We start from the raw sequence: 14,151 nt of genomic DNA on the forward strand, positions 1-14,151 counted from the left end.
CCCCTTGTTTAATCAAAGTCCCTTTCTGTGTCTCTGTGTTTTGAAGAGCTCATGTGTGGTCAGGTTGGATTTGTGGCCAGAGCCTGTCACACAAATTCCTTTTCATTCGCTTGGAGCAGAAAAAAAGCGAGTTGGACAAAAAGGGGTTGAACGTAGGACTGAAAGAGCGAGTGAGTCAGAGGGAGGAAAAGGGGGAGAGGACGAAGTAAAAAAAATAAAAAAATCCAGGAGACATTTGTAGTTGAGTGGACGAGCACGGACAATCCCTGGCGCACAGCTTTCTGAGTGTCATGTAAACCAGCCCTTCGCTCTCCCCTTTTTGTCCCATTCACTGCCCGCCCCACCCTGTGGCCCAAAGGGGGGTTGCTCCCTCTATAAAACCCCTGCTTGTGCACCGGGTGAGCTTATTCCCCCAGCATGGAGAGCCAGAGGGTCCAGTCCTCATACAGGAAACGTTTTGGGCCTCAGGGCGGCTCGGGCGCCAGAATCGGTAGCCTGTCTTCCAACCGCCTCTCCTGGCATGGCACCCCGCGGTCCATCACCCTCTCCAGCCCCGTTTCCAGGCTCTCCCTGGGCTCCGCCAGCACGGCCCTGCTGCTGGGGAGCCCCGGTGACCGGCTGGACTTCTCCGCCGACTCCCTCATGAAGGCCCACTACAAAGAAATACGCACCAACGAGAAGATGGAGATGATGGGCCTGAACGACCGCTTTGCCAGCTACATAGAGAAGGTGCGCTTGCTGGAGCAGCAGAACAAGATGCTGGTGGCGGAGCTGAACCAGCTGAAGGTGAAGGAGCCCAGCCGCCTGGGAGACATCTACCAGGATGAGCTCAGGGAGCTGCGGCGGCAGGTGGACGGGCTCACCAACGGGAAGGCCCGGCTGGAGGTCGAGAGGGACAACCTGGCAGCCGATCTGGCCATGCTGAAGCAAAGGTAAGGCAGTGGGGGGTGGGACTCCAGTGGGAGGCGCGTATCCACACAGGATTACTAAGTTTAATGATTTATATGCATTTAAAGACCGGCGGTACTCACGTTGACTGCCTAGGAGAAAGTTTGTGGCAGTCGAGAAACACCGACTAGGCTATAGAGCAGTGTTTACTAAACTTTTTCAGGCTGAGAACCACGTAACTCGATGTATACATACAACCTGAAATGAAAATATGAGGCTCTTAACTCACTTTGTTCATCCTAAAGGGAAATGCTGTTTGGTAAATGTGAATGGCCATCAACACATCGACTCATTTTGAGTTATTTCCAGATTCAGACAGTGTGGATTCTAAGCTCCAACGATGTCAAACACATGGAAATAAAAGAAGAAGTTGGGTGTTGTGAGCATTAATAACATTTAGGGCTATTTGTAATTTAGAAGCTCAACAAATGGAAAAACAGACTTGAATTGCTTTGCCAGAAACAAAAATCCTCTTCTATCCAAATCTATTTCTATCAATTTCATTTATCTATTGTTTTTAATTAATTTAATTGAATCATTTTAATTAAATAATAATTGTTGACATGTGAGAAGAGTATTATAAGCAAGCAAAGTCGTAAAAAACAAAGAACAGTTCTCACCAACTGAGACTAGTTCACGGCTTGGAGCCGTTCAAAAGAATCAGATTGTTTGTGAATGACTCATCAAAACTCAGCAGGTTTTACTCAACTTCCTCCGATAATTCAGAAATCCTGCAGTTGTTTCCTTTCAATCAATATTTTCAGCTTTTCTTTTGAGTGACCAGGGTTTAAACCATCATTATTTTTAAACCCAGTCCTTTGCTAAGCTAGCTGTAGCGTCGCACTTTGCGATAACGTCACAATAAATAGTCATTTACATGCAGTACCTTTCCGACCACCGGGGGGCGCCCACGGACCACAGTTAGAGAAATCTGCTATAGAGAGATTATTTGTTTTTTTAAAAATGGTGGACTGCCTTTAAGCTGTCACTGGTTGCCATGGTTACCCGGAATTACCTCTGGAGTTGACGCACAGATGGATTCTTCATAAAATCAAGAAAATTACAGACGACCCCGACCGACCTCTTTATGAGGCCGTCATGGGAAAACGGTGTCAGAGGCTTCTTCAGATTCGCTGTAGCACAGACTGCTACAGGAGATTTCTTCTGCCAACAGCCATCGCTAAATACAATAACTCTGAATTTAGTGAGTTACGACAACATTCAACTTCCCTTTCCGATCAATAAAGTATTTGAGTTTGAATTAGCCAGCATGTTGTTGGCCTACAACTGTTTATCACAGTTAAGCTGCCAAAGTCACATTGACAGTTTCTACCAACTGACTGTTTACATTTTGTTGCACGATGAAAATAAAGTAATGAGATACAAACATTAACGTGCAGGAGACAAATGATGAGGAAAAGATGGACCAAACCTCAGGTGCTGGACATTTATTATTAGAACATTAAAGCCTTTTTATTCAGTTATTTTAGTTCATATAAATAAGACAAACGTATCTGATAGGGATTTCCTAAAAATTTAAATTTTCTTAAAAACTGCATTCATATTTAGCCTGCAGTCATTTTCATGCAGGCTAAATATTATAGCCAATTTTTTTTCATTTTCACTGTTTAACATTTTCAAATTTCAACAAATTTCAGCATTTCCTCTAAGCTACTTAAAAAACTTACAGGTTTTACTTTGCAAAACAAATAGCTTTAATTAATTTTGGCACAAATAGAGTTGAGCTGTGTTTACCCGTTCATTTAAATGGAGATGCGGTTTTCCTGGAATGCACACCAACATGCGCGGCGGGAGCTTTACTCCCTTTTTCTAAACTTGATCCTGACTGAACCCCTCGCCGCTTTTGGGAGGCTGTGGAGGAATGAGCGGCTGCACAATGGAGGCTCCGCACAAAGGGAGGCAGCTGTTCGCTTTTCCTCTCGTTTTTCATAAACAAATTAATTGATGAACATCGCCTCACCGGGCGGATTTCACTTCTCCAAACCAGAGGAGGGTGGAGAACCCAAAAACTTGACTCAAGTAAAAGTAGCAGCACCTCAACATGCATTTATTAAAAGTAAAAGTAAAAAGTAGCCATCAAAGAAATGACTCAACTTAGGGTAAAAAAATGTTACTCAAGTTTATCAATCACTTAATATTTAAAAATTACTTAATCAGATGGACCAAAATATAAATTTACTGCAAATTTTGATATCAGTTTATTTCAATAAAAAACAACTTATTAAACTTTATCAGAAACTGCAGGTGTGTTTTTGTCTCTGGTGGATTTTTGGTTAAAACATGTTTAATTTTCATTCAGTGGGTAGAAAATCCAGACATTTTACTCAAGTAAGAGTAGAGATACTTTTAATAAAGTTACTCAAGTAAAAGTAAAGCATAAAAATACTCCTCAGACTACATTAAAAAAAATTACTCCGGTAAATGTAACTAGTCACCACCCTCTGGTAATAATTACATTCGCGGCTGGACTCAACAATTTAAGCTCCGATTGAAAGTCTGAGGGTGGGAAGATCTGCTCCCTGCCCTCTGACCGCGCAGCTGCTCGTCCTGTGAAAGATTGGTGCTCTGAGGGTCAAAGGTCACCTTCCAGGTTCCCACTGACTTCTGTGCAGCTCTGCATGAAGCTGTACAGACGTTATGCAAAGCCTCAGCGAGTCCAGTTCTGTCTGCGTGCGACAGATGGATGGTGGGGCGTCGTCCGTCCCAGTTCAGGTCGGTCCTGGTGTGTGTGTGTGTGTGTGTGTGTGTGTGTGTGTGTGTGTGTGTGTGTGTGTGTGTGTGTGTGTGTGTGTGTGTGTGTGTGTGTGTGTGTGTGTGTGTGTGTGTGTGTGTGTGTGTGTGTGTGTGTGTGGTCCATCCCGTGGGAAAGGCCTCTGGGTGTTAGATCAGAGTGAAAGTGCAATGATGCATGAGCTGCCCATTCAGCTGAGTCCTGTTATCCCTCTGCAGCACAAAAAAATGCCAATTGAAAGTCTAATCAAAATATTTTAAAATCCTCCACATGCAGGACAAAAGTCCAGTTTCTCTGACTACAACATGCCGGGTTGATTATTTAGACCAGCGGTGTCAAACTCATTTTCGTTTTGGGCCAAATCAGGATGCTGAATGCTCTTAAAGGGCCGGTTCTCCCAGAATGTGTTGATAAAACCTGATCACAAACTGTTAAAATATCAATGAATTCTTAAAATTAAATAATATTATTGAACGTCTTTTCAGTCTCTCAAGGATTTCGTGACACTTTTGTGATTTTCTTGCAACAAAATTCAAAGTGTTTGTGTTTCTAATTTGGAAATATTTGCACTCATGACAGTAAATGAAACTTTTTATTCTTCGCTGTACAGATGATGGACTGACATCAGTTAAGGCTGAGGCAGCTGTTCAGCACAAGTCAGAAAGATTTTGACAATTTTTGAGAAAAATCTGCTATAAACTCCGATTAGCACAAAAAGTTTGGATTTTTCGTAAATTTCCATGATAATTCTCAAGAAACTGGAGGGATTGATGGATGTAATTTGCTAGTAAATGGATAAAACCTGCATTGATTTGATTAATAAAATAATATTTAAGCACACTATTTAGTCTAGAACGGGGAGTCCAAAGTGTGGCGCAGGGGCCATTTGTGGCCCTTGAGGTGATTTTGTGTGGCCTCCAACTTCACTTCAAACATGATACAAATTTGGCCCTGAGATGCAGATGGAGAGTTTTAATTTGTAATCAAGGTAAAATTATGACAAACATAATTTTCTTACAAAGTTTTATAACCATGCTTTAAGAAAACATTTATCCAGAAACTTTTCCTGAAAAACCAAATGTCCTGCATTTAAAATGTGCTTTTATTTTTTATTAAACTTAAATATAACGAACGTATTGAAAGAAGGTTATTATCACTGAAAATAAAGTTATTCTACTGAGCCTGAAAGAAACGTAAACTAGATGTTTTTCTGAACAGCAAACATGAAAAAATCTGCAAAGGCGTTAAAAAAAAAGAGTAAATTTCTGGTAAAAATGTTACAAAAAAAACCCTCAAATTTTTAGAATAATTTCAAAGATTTTATACAGAAAAACTTTAAAATTTCTGAGTTTCAAATGTCAAAAATGTTCAGCATTTGAACATTTTTGACATTTTTTACATTTTTTTTTAATAGAAATTTCTGAAATTAATCACTAAATTTCTAAAGTTTTGGGTGGAAAAGAAACTACGCAGATTTTTACAGACGTGTCATGAGTTTCAGTTTGGTCTGTTTTTTGTTGACAGACTTCAGGATGAGATGACTCTGCGCCAGGAAGCAGAAAACAGTCTGAACACTTTCAGACAGGTACGGCCGCGTCTCTCAGGTAATCCACATGTTTGGTAATCTGTAATCTGAGGCCGTCTGTCCATCTTTGTGAAGGATGTGGACGAAGCGGCTCTCAGTCGAGTCCAGCTGGAGAGGAAGATCGAAGCTCTGCAGGACGAGATCAACTTCCTGAAGAAAATTCACGAGGAGGCGAGAATCGAGATCAAGAGACCAGGATGATGACGGTTGATGGTTCTAACTTCTTCCTTCATTCCCTCCCTCCCTCCTCTCCTCTTCCTTCCCTCCTTCCCTCTTTTTCTTCCCTCCCTCTCTCCTCCCTCCCTCCTGTTCTCCCTCCTTCCCTCCTCCCTTCCCTCTCTTCTTCCCTTCCCTCCCCTCGTTCCCTCCTTCCCTCCCTCCCTCTATCCTTCCCTCCCTCTTCTCCTCTTCCCTCCTTTCTTCCCTCCTTCCTTCCTCCCTTCCTCCCTTCTCCCCTCCTCTCCTCCTCTCCCCTCCTTTCCTCCTCCCCTCCTTCCCTCCCTCCTCTCCTCTTCCCTCCTTCCTTCCTCCCTTCCTTCTTCCTCCCCTCCTCCCCTCCTTCCCTCCCTCCTCTCCTCTTCCCTCCTCTCCTCTTCCTTCCTTCTTTCCTTTCTTCCTCCCCTCCTCCCTCCTCCCCTCCTTCCTCCCCTCCTCCCTTCCTCCCTCCTCTTCTCCTCACCTCCTCCTCTCCTCCCCTCCTCCCCTCCCCTCCTCCCTCCTCCTCCCTTCTCTCCTCTCCTCCAGGAGCTGCGTGAGCTGCACGACCAGCTCGTGGCCCAGCAGGTCCATGTCGATCTGGACGTGTCCAAACCGGACTTGACTGCGGCTCTGAGGGACATCAGAGTCCAGTATGAGAACATGGCCACGTCCAACATGCATGAAACCGAGGAGTGGTACCGATCCAAGGTCAGGAAGCTCACCTCTGCACTGACAAACACCATTCTGCGCTGAAGTAGATTTAACTCAACTGAATCTGTGAAATCAACACTAAAAATTCAAGTTGGTGTCTTTAAACAAATATATTTAGTATTGTTCAAGATACAAGATGTTGTAATTACTTACTGGCTAGTTGTTAGCATTTAATTTTTTTAAAGTCAACAGGGCAGATTATTTTTACCAGTGTTTAGTTCAGTAAATATTTTATGTGAAAATCAGAAGCCTAGCTGTGAAAACATGCAGCGGAGTTGGACTGTTTGGGTTTTTTTCTTCCAGTTTGCTGACCTGACAGACGCAGCCAATCGAAACGCGGAGGCCCTGCGGCAAGCGAAGCAGGACGCCAACGAATATCGGCGTCAGGTTCAGGCTCTGACCTGCGACCTGGACGCTCTCAGAGGCACCGTAAGTTTTCCGGATCTCAGGAAAAACTGCGTGAAAAGTGTCCAGCGTCTAAATTAAAGAACAACCAGCTCCGTCTCCCGTCCTCCGTCTGTTCAGACTCTAACTGAAATGATAAGACAAAACAAACTTACAGGTAACTGTTCAACACAATATACAAGCTTGTTTTATGTCAATAATTCCAAAATGTACATGTTCTATTGGCGCCGTTGCCTAGCAACCCCAGCCAAGCCCAGCCCGTAACCTAGCAACCAAGTTCTAATTCCACTGGCAGATTATTTATGAGTTATTTATGAGTTGGACTCGTATTTTTCATCAATAAGAAGAAATCAATGACTTAAAACAAGCTGCTATTTATTGTCAAAAAGCCACCTGTATGACGAAACACTTGAAATAGGACAAAACTAAGATATTTGCACTAGAAACCAGACAATAGAGGCATTTTATGGACAATATTTCAACATAGTATTTGACTGGGAATCCTTTTCATTCTTTTAATCTGTAATCCATCAATTTAAAAGTAACTAAACTAACTAGTTACTGGCAGATTATACATTATTAACTAAATTGCTTTAGCTAGTTGAAAGTTACTTTTAAGTTCTTTAAAAGTAACTTAAAAACTGAACTTGTTACATTTAAGTTAGTTAAAATGAACTTTTCATTCATTTAAAAGTATCTTCACTTTCAAGTTAGTGAAAAGCAACTTAAAAATAACTTGGGTTACTTTTAAATTACTTAAGGTATTTAATAGTTAAAAGTGAGTTGACTTTTAAAAGAAAGTTAGTTAAAAGAAACTTTACAGTAACTTAAGTCACTGTTAAGTAATTTCAAAGTTACTTTTAACTTTGACGTTACTTAAAAGTTAGTTCGGTTAAAAGTAACTTAAGCTTTAAATAACTTAAGTTCGTTGAAAGTTACTTTTAAGTTGTTGAAAAGTTTCAGTAGTTTCAAAGTAACTTAAATGTCTTGAGGCAGATGAGACATCTGTCTGATTCCAGATGTACTGAGTTAATCCGCAGTAGAAACCAGAATTCGTGGCGTTTTTCGCGGTGCAGCTGCTGAATCGGAGCCGGATCTCCTCGTCCTCTAGAACGAGTCTCTGGAGCGCCAGCTGCGGGAGCTGGAGGACCGCAGCGCCATGGAGGCTGCCGGGTACCAGGACACGGTCAGCCGCCTGGAGGAGGAGATCCAGGCCCTGAAGGAGGAGATGGCCCGCCACCTGCAGGAGTACCAGGACCTCCTCAATGTCAAACTGGCTCTGGACATCGAGATCGCCACCTACAGGAAGCTGCTGGAAGGAGAGGAGAGCAGGTGAAAACCGGAGACTTTTGACGTTTTGCATCAAAAACAGAGAAATAAAAACTTGTTTTTCTTCTTTCTGCCGTCAGGATCACCATCCCAGTTCAGAGCTTTTCCAACCTGCAGTTTAGAGGTCAGAATCAGACGCAGCAATAATATTCTCTTATAATAAAATGCTTTTGGTTGTAAGAGGGGACATTTTATTTAATTGTGAGAGTGGAAAGTAGAAGCTTTTAGTAAAACTTGTTAATTATTTCTGTTTTAATGAGTCAGAAGCAGGAGTCGAGGCTAAATGTCTTGCATAGGATTATTGTTATTGCTATTTAAAGTAATTAAAACAAAATAACTTACATTTAAAATGTAATGTCTTGCAAATAAACTGAAATAAAAATAAATGTTAGCTTCTTTGTTGATTGTAGGAATGTAAAGAGAGATTTATGATTATTTTTCTTGCCAGTTAAGATAATTAAAAACAAAAACTTATTGGCTAGTTTGGTGATGAAAATGTGCACTGATAAATTTAGGACATCTATTTTTTTATTTAAAATCACAAAATTGTGAAATAAACTGAAATGATAATATATTTTAGATATGTTAGTTTTAATATAAATGTACAGTGACACATTTAAGATTCTTCATTTACCATTTAAAGTCATGAAATAAAATGTAATGAAATAAATGTCAGCTACTTTGGCGATTATAGCAAAGCAAACAAGGATAACTCACCAGTTAAGTTAGTTAAAAACAGAGTAAAAATATATTTGTATTAGCTAGTGTGATGAAAATATTATTATTTTTGACATTTAAAGCCATAAAACAGTCAAATAAACAAAAATTATAACAATAAACGTGTGAAGTGACACATTTAAAATCATTACACAAATCCCTTAATTTACTCTGAAAAACGGCTTTCTATATTTTTTTGTTTGGCTTTTCAGTCAGTCGTTTAATAAATGTTAGAACATTTCCATAAATTAAAACATAATATGGACAGTTTAAATGTCTCATTCTAATTCATTAATACAAATATTTAGATGCTCAATCCAATCAGTCTTAAATATTTAGTGTTTATTACAAAGCTTAGTAGGAAGGGAAATGTTTTTCAGATTTTCTTGCGTTCTCCAGAGATCCTAAATGTTTTTTGGTTTTGTTTTTTTGTCTGTTTTCGGGTTAGAAACTAATTTGGACACTAAAACTCCGGAGGCTCATGTGAAGCGAAGCATCCTGGTCCGAACTGTGGAGACCAGAGACGGGGAGGTAGGAGCTGCGCCGCGCTGCACCGCTCATGTTTCCCCGCCAGGTGGCAGTGTTGGACCAAGAGTTACTTTTTGCTGTTTTTAAGCATTAAATCTGTTTTTTTTTCCTTTTCAGATCATTAAGGAGTCGACCACTGAACACAAAGACCTTCCTTGAATTTCAAGGAATTTCTCCATTATGTCCTGGAACACATTCTGATGTTTCTGAATGAAATATTCCTTTATTTTCAGTTTAAACCTCAAAGCTGCCTCCATTATGAAGCGCTTTCTAATCAGTTTAGCACCCTTGCAATTACTTTCAGACTAAAATGTCCACTTTTAAGTCGTGTAACCGATTCTACTAAGATGTAAAACATTATTGTAGCTGAAAAATGAGATTTTATTTGCCTTGACCCCAGTAATCTGTCATAGAAGAGGCCTTGAAATGTAGATTGTTTTGATCTCATTTGTAGTGTTGTGCAGGTTGATGTGTGGTTACGTGTATGTGAAACGTGGGGGGCAGGAGGGAGCGCTCGGTTCGTAAACGCTGAAACTGGATTTTAGGTGAGAAACGGGAGGTGAGTTTATGTCGCAGCAGCTTTTGACAGAACGACAGCTGAATCCCAGCGGTTTGCTTCTACATTCGCCTGGTGCTATTTTTTTATTTCCTTCAGGATTTTCATCCACGTCTCTTTTTAAAGTCCTGAATATCTGCATGTTGTTCTGTTAGACATCTAACAAGCTGAGGTTTCAGCAGATTAATTTGAGTTTTTCCTCTCTAATAATTTGTAGCGCAGGCAAAGTTTTGCGTCTTGTATTGATAATTGAGTTTCTTCACTTTTTTCTAAATCAGTCTGCATTGTCTCAAGCAGAGTGACTCCTAACAGTATTTCTGTGTGAATAAAATGATCAGTGCCTTTTAATCAGGCACAAGAGTTAGAAATAGTAAATCAAGCATCCGTGTACGGAAGAAGATTAGTGCCACTGGGAAAAAAACAAAAACAATCCAGACTTTTTCCCCCCCTCAGAATCAGATTTGTTTAAATTGTTTTTGCACCATCAGGAAAATCTAGTCTTTAAATTTCTTATAAATCTATCAAATAATTTTGGTACAGGTTTTCAGTGTGCAGGTTTACAAATTCTATTACAAGGAAGAAACAGATATGTGATTATTTTCATACGCTAACATCATAATTAACGTACAACTAAGAATGTTTGGGTTTTTTATTTGGATTTTAACATAGATGGACAGAATTAGAATTCTAACAAAAAAGAAAATTCTGAGCTTAAAGTCAGAATTCTGTCTGAGGAAAGAAATATCCAAATTCTGATATTAGTGCCAGAATTCTGAAATTAAAAAGTGGGAATTTTGAGATAAAAGTTGTAATCCTGAAATTGAAGCAAAAATTTTAAGGGAAAAAAAGTGAGAACAAGTCAGAATTCTGAAAAGTTTGAATTCCGAGGAGAAAAGTCAGAATTCTGAGAAAAAGTCAAAATTGGGAGAAAAAAATTCAGAAGAAAAAAATCTCAGAATTGTGATTTTAAAAAAGTGGGAATTTTGAGGTAAAAAGTTGGAATTCTGAAATTAAAGTCAGAAATTTGAGAGGGGATAAATAAGAATTTGAATTCTGAGGAACAAAAAATTATGAGGAATAAAATTTTGGAAATCTTAGATTAACATCAAAGTTCTGAGATAAGTCAGAATCTTGAGAGGGAAAAAAAAAATTTGAAAAAAAAAATATTTTGAAAGTCAAAATTGCGAAAGAAATCTGAATTCTGAGGTGAAAAAATCTGAGAAAAAAGTCGGAACTGTGAGTTTAAAGTCAGAACTCTGGGGGGAAAAAAATCTGAATTTTAATGTGTTTAAATTTTTTTGGGTGGCTCTAATCCGTGTCCTGATTTAAAAGCTGCAGTTTTTTGAGGACGAAGCGTCCGGACCAGGCTCTCATCTTGCAGACGAGATGAAGACGGGCAGGTCTCTGTTGAAGGCGTGGAAGCTAACGTGACCTTTGCCCTTCATACCGGGGTTCCTGCTCAGAAGCGGCAGCCAGTTTCTGTGGCGTTGGGCCAGATAGCGGATGATTAGAGCAGCAGAACTCGCTCTCTGATTTATTAGGTGTTTTAGTTCTGGAGGATGTTGGCGTTGGGAAGATGGAGGCACGTCAGACCTGGTTTTGGTTGGAGAGCGCCGACTGAAACACGCCGACAGGCGCTACCGAGATCGGAGCGCCGCCTCTGTCCCTCACCAAGGTCACTGACTGGGTGATTCAGGCCTCCTACTTTGTCTCCTTTCCTTTCTAACACACTTTGATGTATTTTCTGCCCTTGTTTAGTTTTTGTTTAATGTTTCTATTATTTTTTTTGCTTAGGAAATGTTTGCAGATTTAGCTCTGACCAATGCTAACAATAAAATACTCTCTTTCCTGGAGGTGTTTTATCTGTGTTTGTATTTCAATGCGTCGCTCTGACAGATGGCTCCTGGAGATTTTTCTGTCTACACATCATGCAACATATCAGAATAATTTAAGTGAAGATGAGTATAATATGCGCAGGGATTTATTTGCCCTTCAAGCGGGTTTCAGTGTCAAGAAGATGCACAGAAACATCTCAAATAAAGTGAATTAACATTATATGTGAACAAAATTCCAATTCCTGCACTGCAAAAAAACAAAATCTTCTCCAGTAGTTTTGATCTAGTTTCTACTGCAAATTTCTTATTACACTTGGATTAAGACAAAACTAGTTTACAAGTAACTTTTCTGCAAGATAATCGAACATGATTTATGTAAATAATCCCTTAATATTTATTTTAAAAAGTGTTTTCTGTGTCTTCGTCTCAAGCTCTTGATATTCCATTTTTATTTCAGGCGTAAACACAATACTCTGACCTTTTTTAATTCTGCTCCTAAAAATCAACCAAAAAAACTAAGACTACTGCTATAACTAATAAAAACTAAACTAAAAATAAGAAATATTCAATAAAAAAACAAAAAAACTTGCAAAGTAATTTAGAAAAATGAAAAGTCCCCTTTGAAAAAAAAATAACTATAATGGAAAACCCCAGATTATTATAACCCTGCAGGATGAACTGACTTGGTAACAAGGTGTAAAGTCCAGCATGTTTCTCTTATCAGGGGGACAGAAAGGGGTCTCAGGTTGGTGCTGAAGGAATTCCAGGCAGATAAAACTTTCCAGAAAAGTCTTCTTGCACACCGACGGGAAGGGTCGGGGTTAACTCCATGCATTTTGTTTTCGTTCCTGTTATCTTTGCAGTAGGTGTGAAGTGGATACAGCTGGCATGTACGCACAGAGCATAAGAAGTCAGCCAATCCAAGTAACATTAACTTATAAATGTGATATTTCTTTCATGTCAGAGTGACCTTAAAAAGCATTCAATTCATGTGTGTAAAATTAAGGCCTTAAAATGTATTAAATCCATTTTAAAAAAGTTAGTTGGCCTTAAATAGGTCAAGAAGAAACAATTAAGTAGTTTTAGATTTACAGATCCGTCCTTGGAAGGTGCAGCCCTTGGATCCGAACACGGCCAGAGGAACTGGACCGGATTGGGACGTCTCCTACGGGAGGCCCATCAAGGTTTCAGATGAACAAAAGATTATGGTGATTAAAATAAAAAATCTGAGTCCTAAAATTCTCAACTTTTTCTGCTAAACATTCAAAGAACATCCAGCAATTCTGTGGTGACATTTTTTGTTAAAACCAGATTTTACAACGCAGTAAATTCAGATGATTTTGTGGTTTATTCTGGAAATCTGAACAAAAATTTCACACCATAAGTTGAATGCAAATGAATTTAATTAAAACAGTTTTTTTTCTGTTTATGTTGGTGAAACATCAAGACGATACAGGAGATGGTGATGGATCTGGTTCTGCCGTTTCTCCATCGTGGATTCTCAGGTGGTTTGTCAAAGTTACTGACCGACTGAAGCATCGTCCACATCGGTCACAGCTGTACGGTTTCTCTCCTGTGTGGATTCGCCGATGAACTTTCGAGATGGCTGAAACTTTCGCTGCAGTAGCTGCAGACACGAGGCTTCTCTCCTGTGTGAATCAGTTGATGTTGCTTAAGAGATGATAGTTGGCTAAAAGTCTTTCCACACACGTCACAGAGGAAGGGTTTCTCTCCAGCGTGAACACGCAGATGTTTCAGAAATGAGGTGGTAGAAAAACTCTCGTCACAGTGACCACAGCGGTGAGGTTTCTCCTTCCAGTCTGTCCAGACTCCTCCAGCTTTTGCTCTGAAACAAAAACAGGCATTTAATCCAGAGAGCATAAATGAGCCTGTAGAAAACTGCAACATGCTGAGGTGACTTACATCTTCCAGTGACGACATGTTGTTGTCTCAGTTTCTTTTCTTCATATAGGAGTTAACACCACAGATTAAACAGACCATTTTCACAATGTAGAAATGAAAGACTAACCTCTAATCATTTTTATTTCCTTCAACTCTTTGTGTATTCTTTAAAACAAAATGTAAACATCTAGGAATTAAAACCATTACAGGTGAATTAAGAGCTTTAGGGTTTGACTCTTAGATCCAGGAGTTGGTTCGCTTCAGGCTGCGGTGTGAACACAGCCTTAGTTGCAGCAGGTGCAGCGGGTCAGGCGGTGTTCCAGTCCTGTTCGTTGCCCTCTTGTTCCCGCATCACTCGCCGCTCACACCACGGCTCATGGAAAGGCACGCGAGATCTTTGGCTAATTTTAACCGTCATTTCATCAAGTTCTGGAGAGACGAAACCCAGATCAACCGAACCGCCTCCTCCTCTCCGGCCGACAGCGAAGCCACAGTTCCTGTAATCTCTGAACTCTTCATCCAACGCTTCCACTGCTGAAGTGGGAAGATGGCTTTTTACAAGTTTACCGTCACTCTCCATGGCAGTGTAACCGGATCCTTTTCTGCGTTGTGCTGGTTTTAGAGTGAATGGACCGTGACACAGTTTCTTTCAAGCGGATGATTCTCGGTTTATTTCTGACGAAAA

General features: G+C 40.0%; 1 protein-coding gene and 1 long non-coding RNA gene across 2 annotated transcripts; one reads left to right on the plus strand and one right to left on the minus strand.

Annotated features, from left to right (window-relative positions):
* The first annotated feature begins 279 nt into the window (after positions 1 to 279).
* gfap (glial fibrillary acidic protein) lies at positions 280 to 10,420 on the plus strand. The gene is made up of 9 exons (XM_008416311.2): positions 280 to 932; positions 5,225 to 5,285; positions 5,361 to 5,456; positions 6,030 to 6,191; positions 6,498 to 6,623; positions 7,711 to 7,931; positions 8,009 to 8,052; positions 9,094 to 9,176; positions 9,291 to 10,420. The coding sequence occupies exons 1-9, from the start codon at positions 418 to 420 to the stop codon at positions 9,330 to 9,332; spliced, it is 1,350 nt and encodes a 449-aa protein (XP_008414533.1). The 5' UTR covers positions 280 to 417; the 3' UTR covers positions 9,333 to 10,420.
* A 2,529-nt stretch (positions 10,421 to 12,949) lies between these two features.
* LOC103468925 (uncharacterized) lies at positions 12,950 to 14,039 on the minus strand. The gene is made up of 2 exons (XR_534271.1): positions 13,488 to 14,039; positions 12,950 to 13,410 (listed from the first exon to the last, which is right to left on the minus strand). It is a non-coding gene; the product is annotated as an uncharacterized LOC103468925 (long non-coding RNA).
* Between the last annotated feature and the right edge of the window lie 112 nt (positions 14,040 to 14,151).

This window comes from Poecilia reticulata, linkage group LG8 (genome assembly GCF_000633615.1).
Source record: "Poecilia reticulata strain Guanapo linkage group LG8, Guppy_female_1.0+MT, whole genome shotgun sequence".
NCBI lineage: Eukaryota > Metazoa > Chordata > Actinopteri > Cyprinodontiformes > Poeciliidae > Poecilia > Poecilia reticulata.

Coding starts and splice junctions, on each gene's coding strand:
- gfap (XM_008416311.2), top strand. CDS start 418: ATGGAGAGCCAGAGGGTCCAGTCCTCATACAGGAAACGTTTTGGGCCT. Junction 5,286..5,360: donor GTCTGAACACTTTCAGACAG/GTACGGCCGCGT, acceptor ATCTTTGTGAAG/GATGTGGACGAAGCGGCTCT. Junction 6,192..6,497: donor AGGAGTGGTACCGATCCAAG/GTCAGGAAGCTC, acceptor TTTTTCTTCCAG/TTTGCTGACCTGACAGACGC.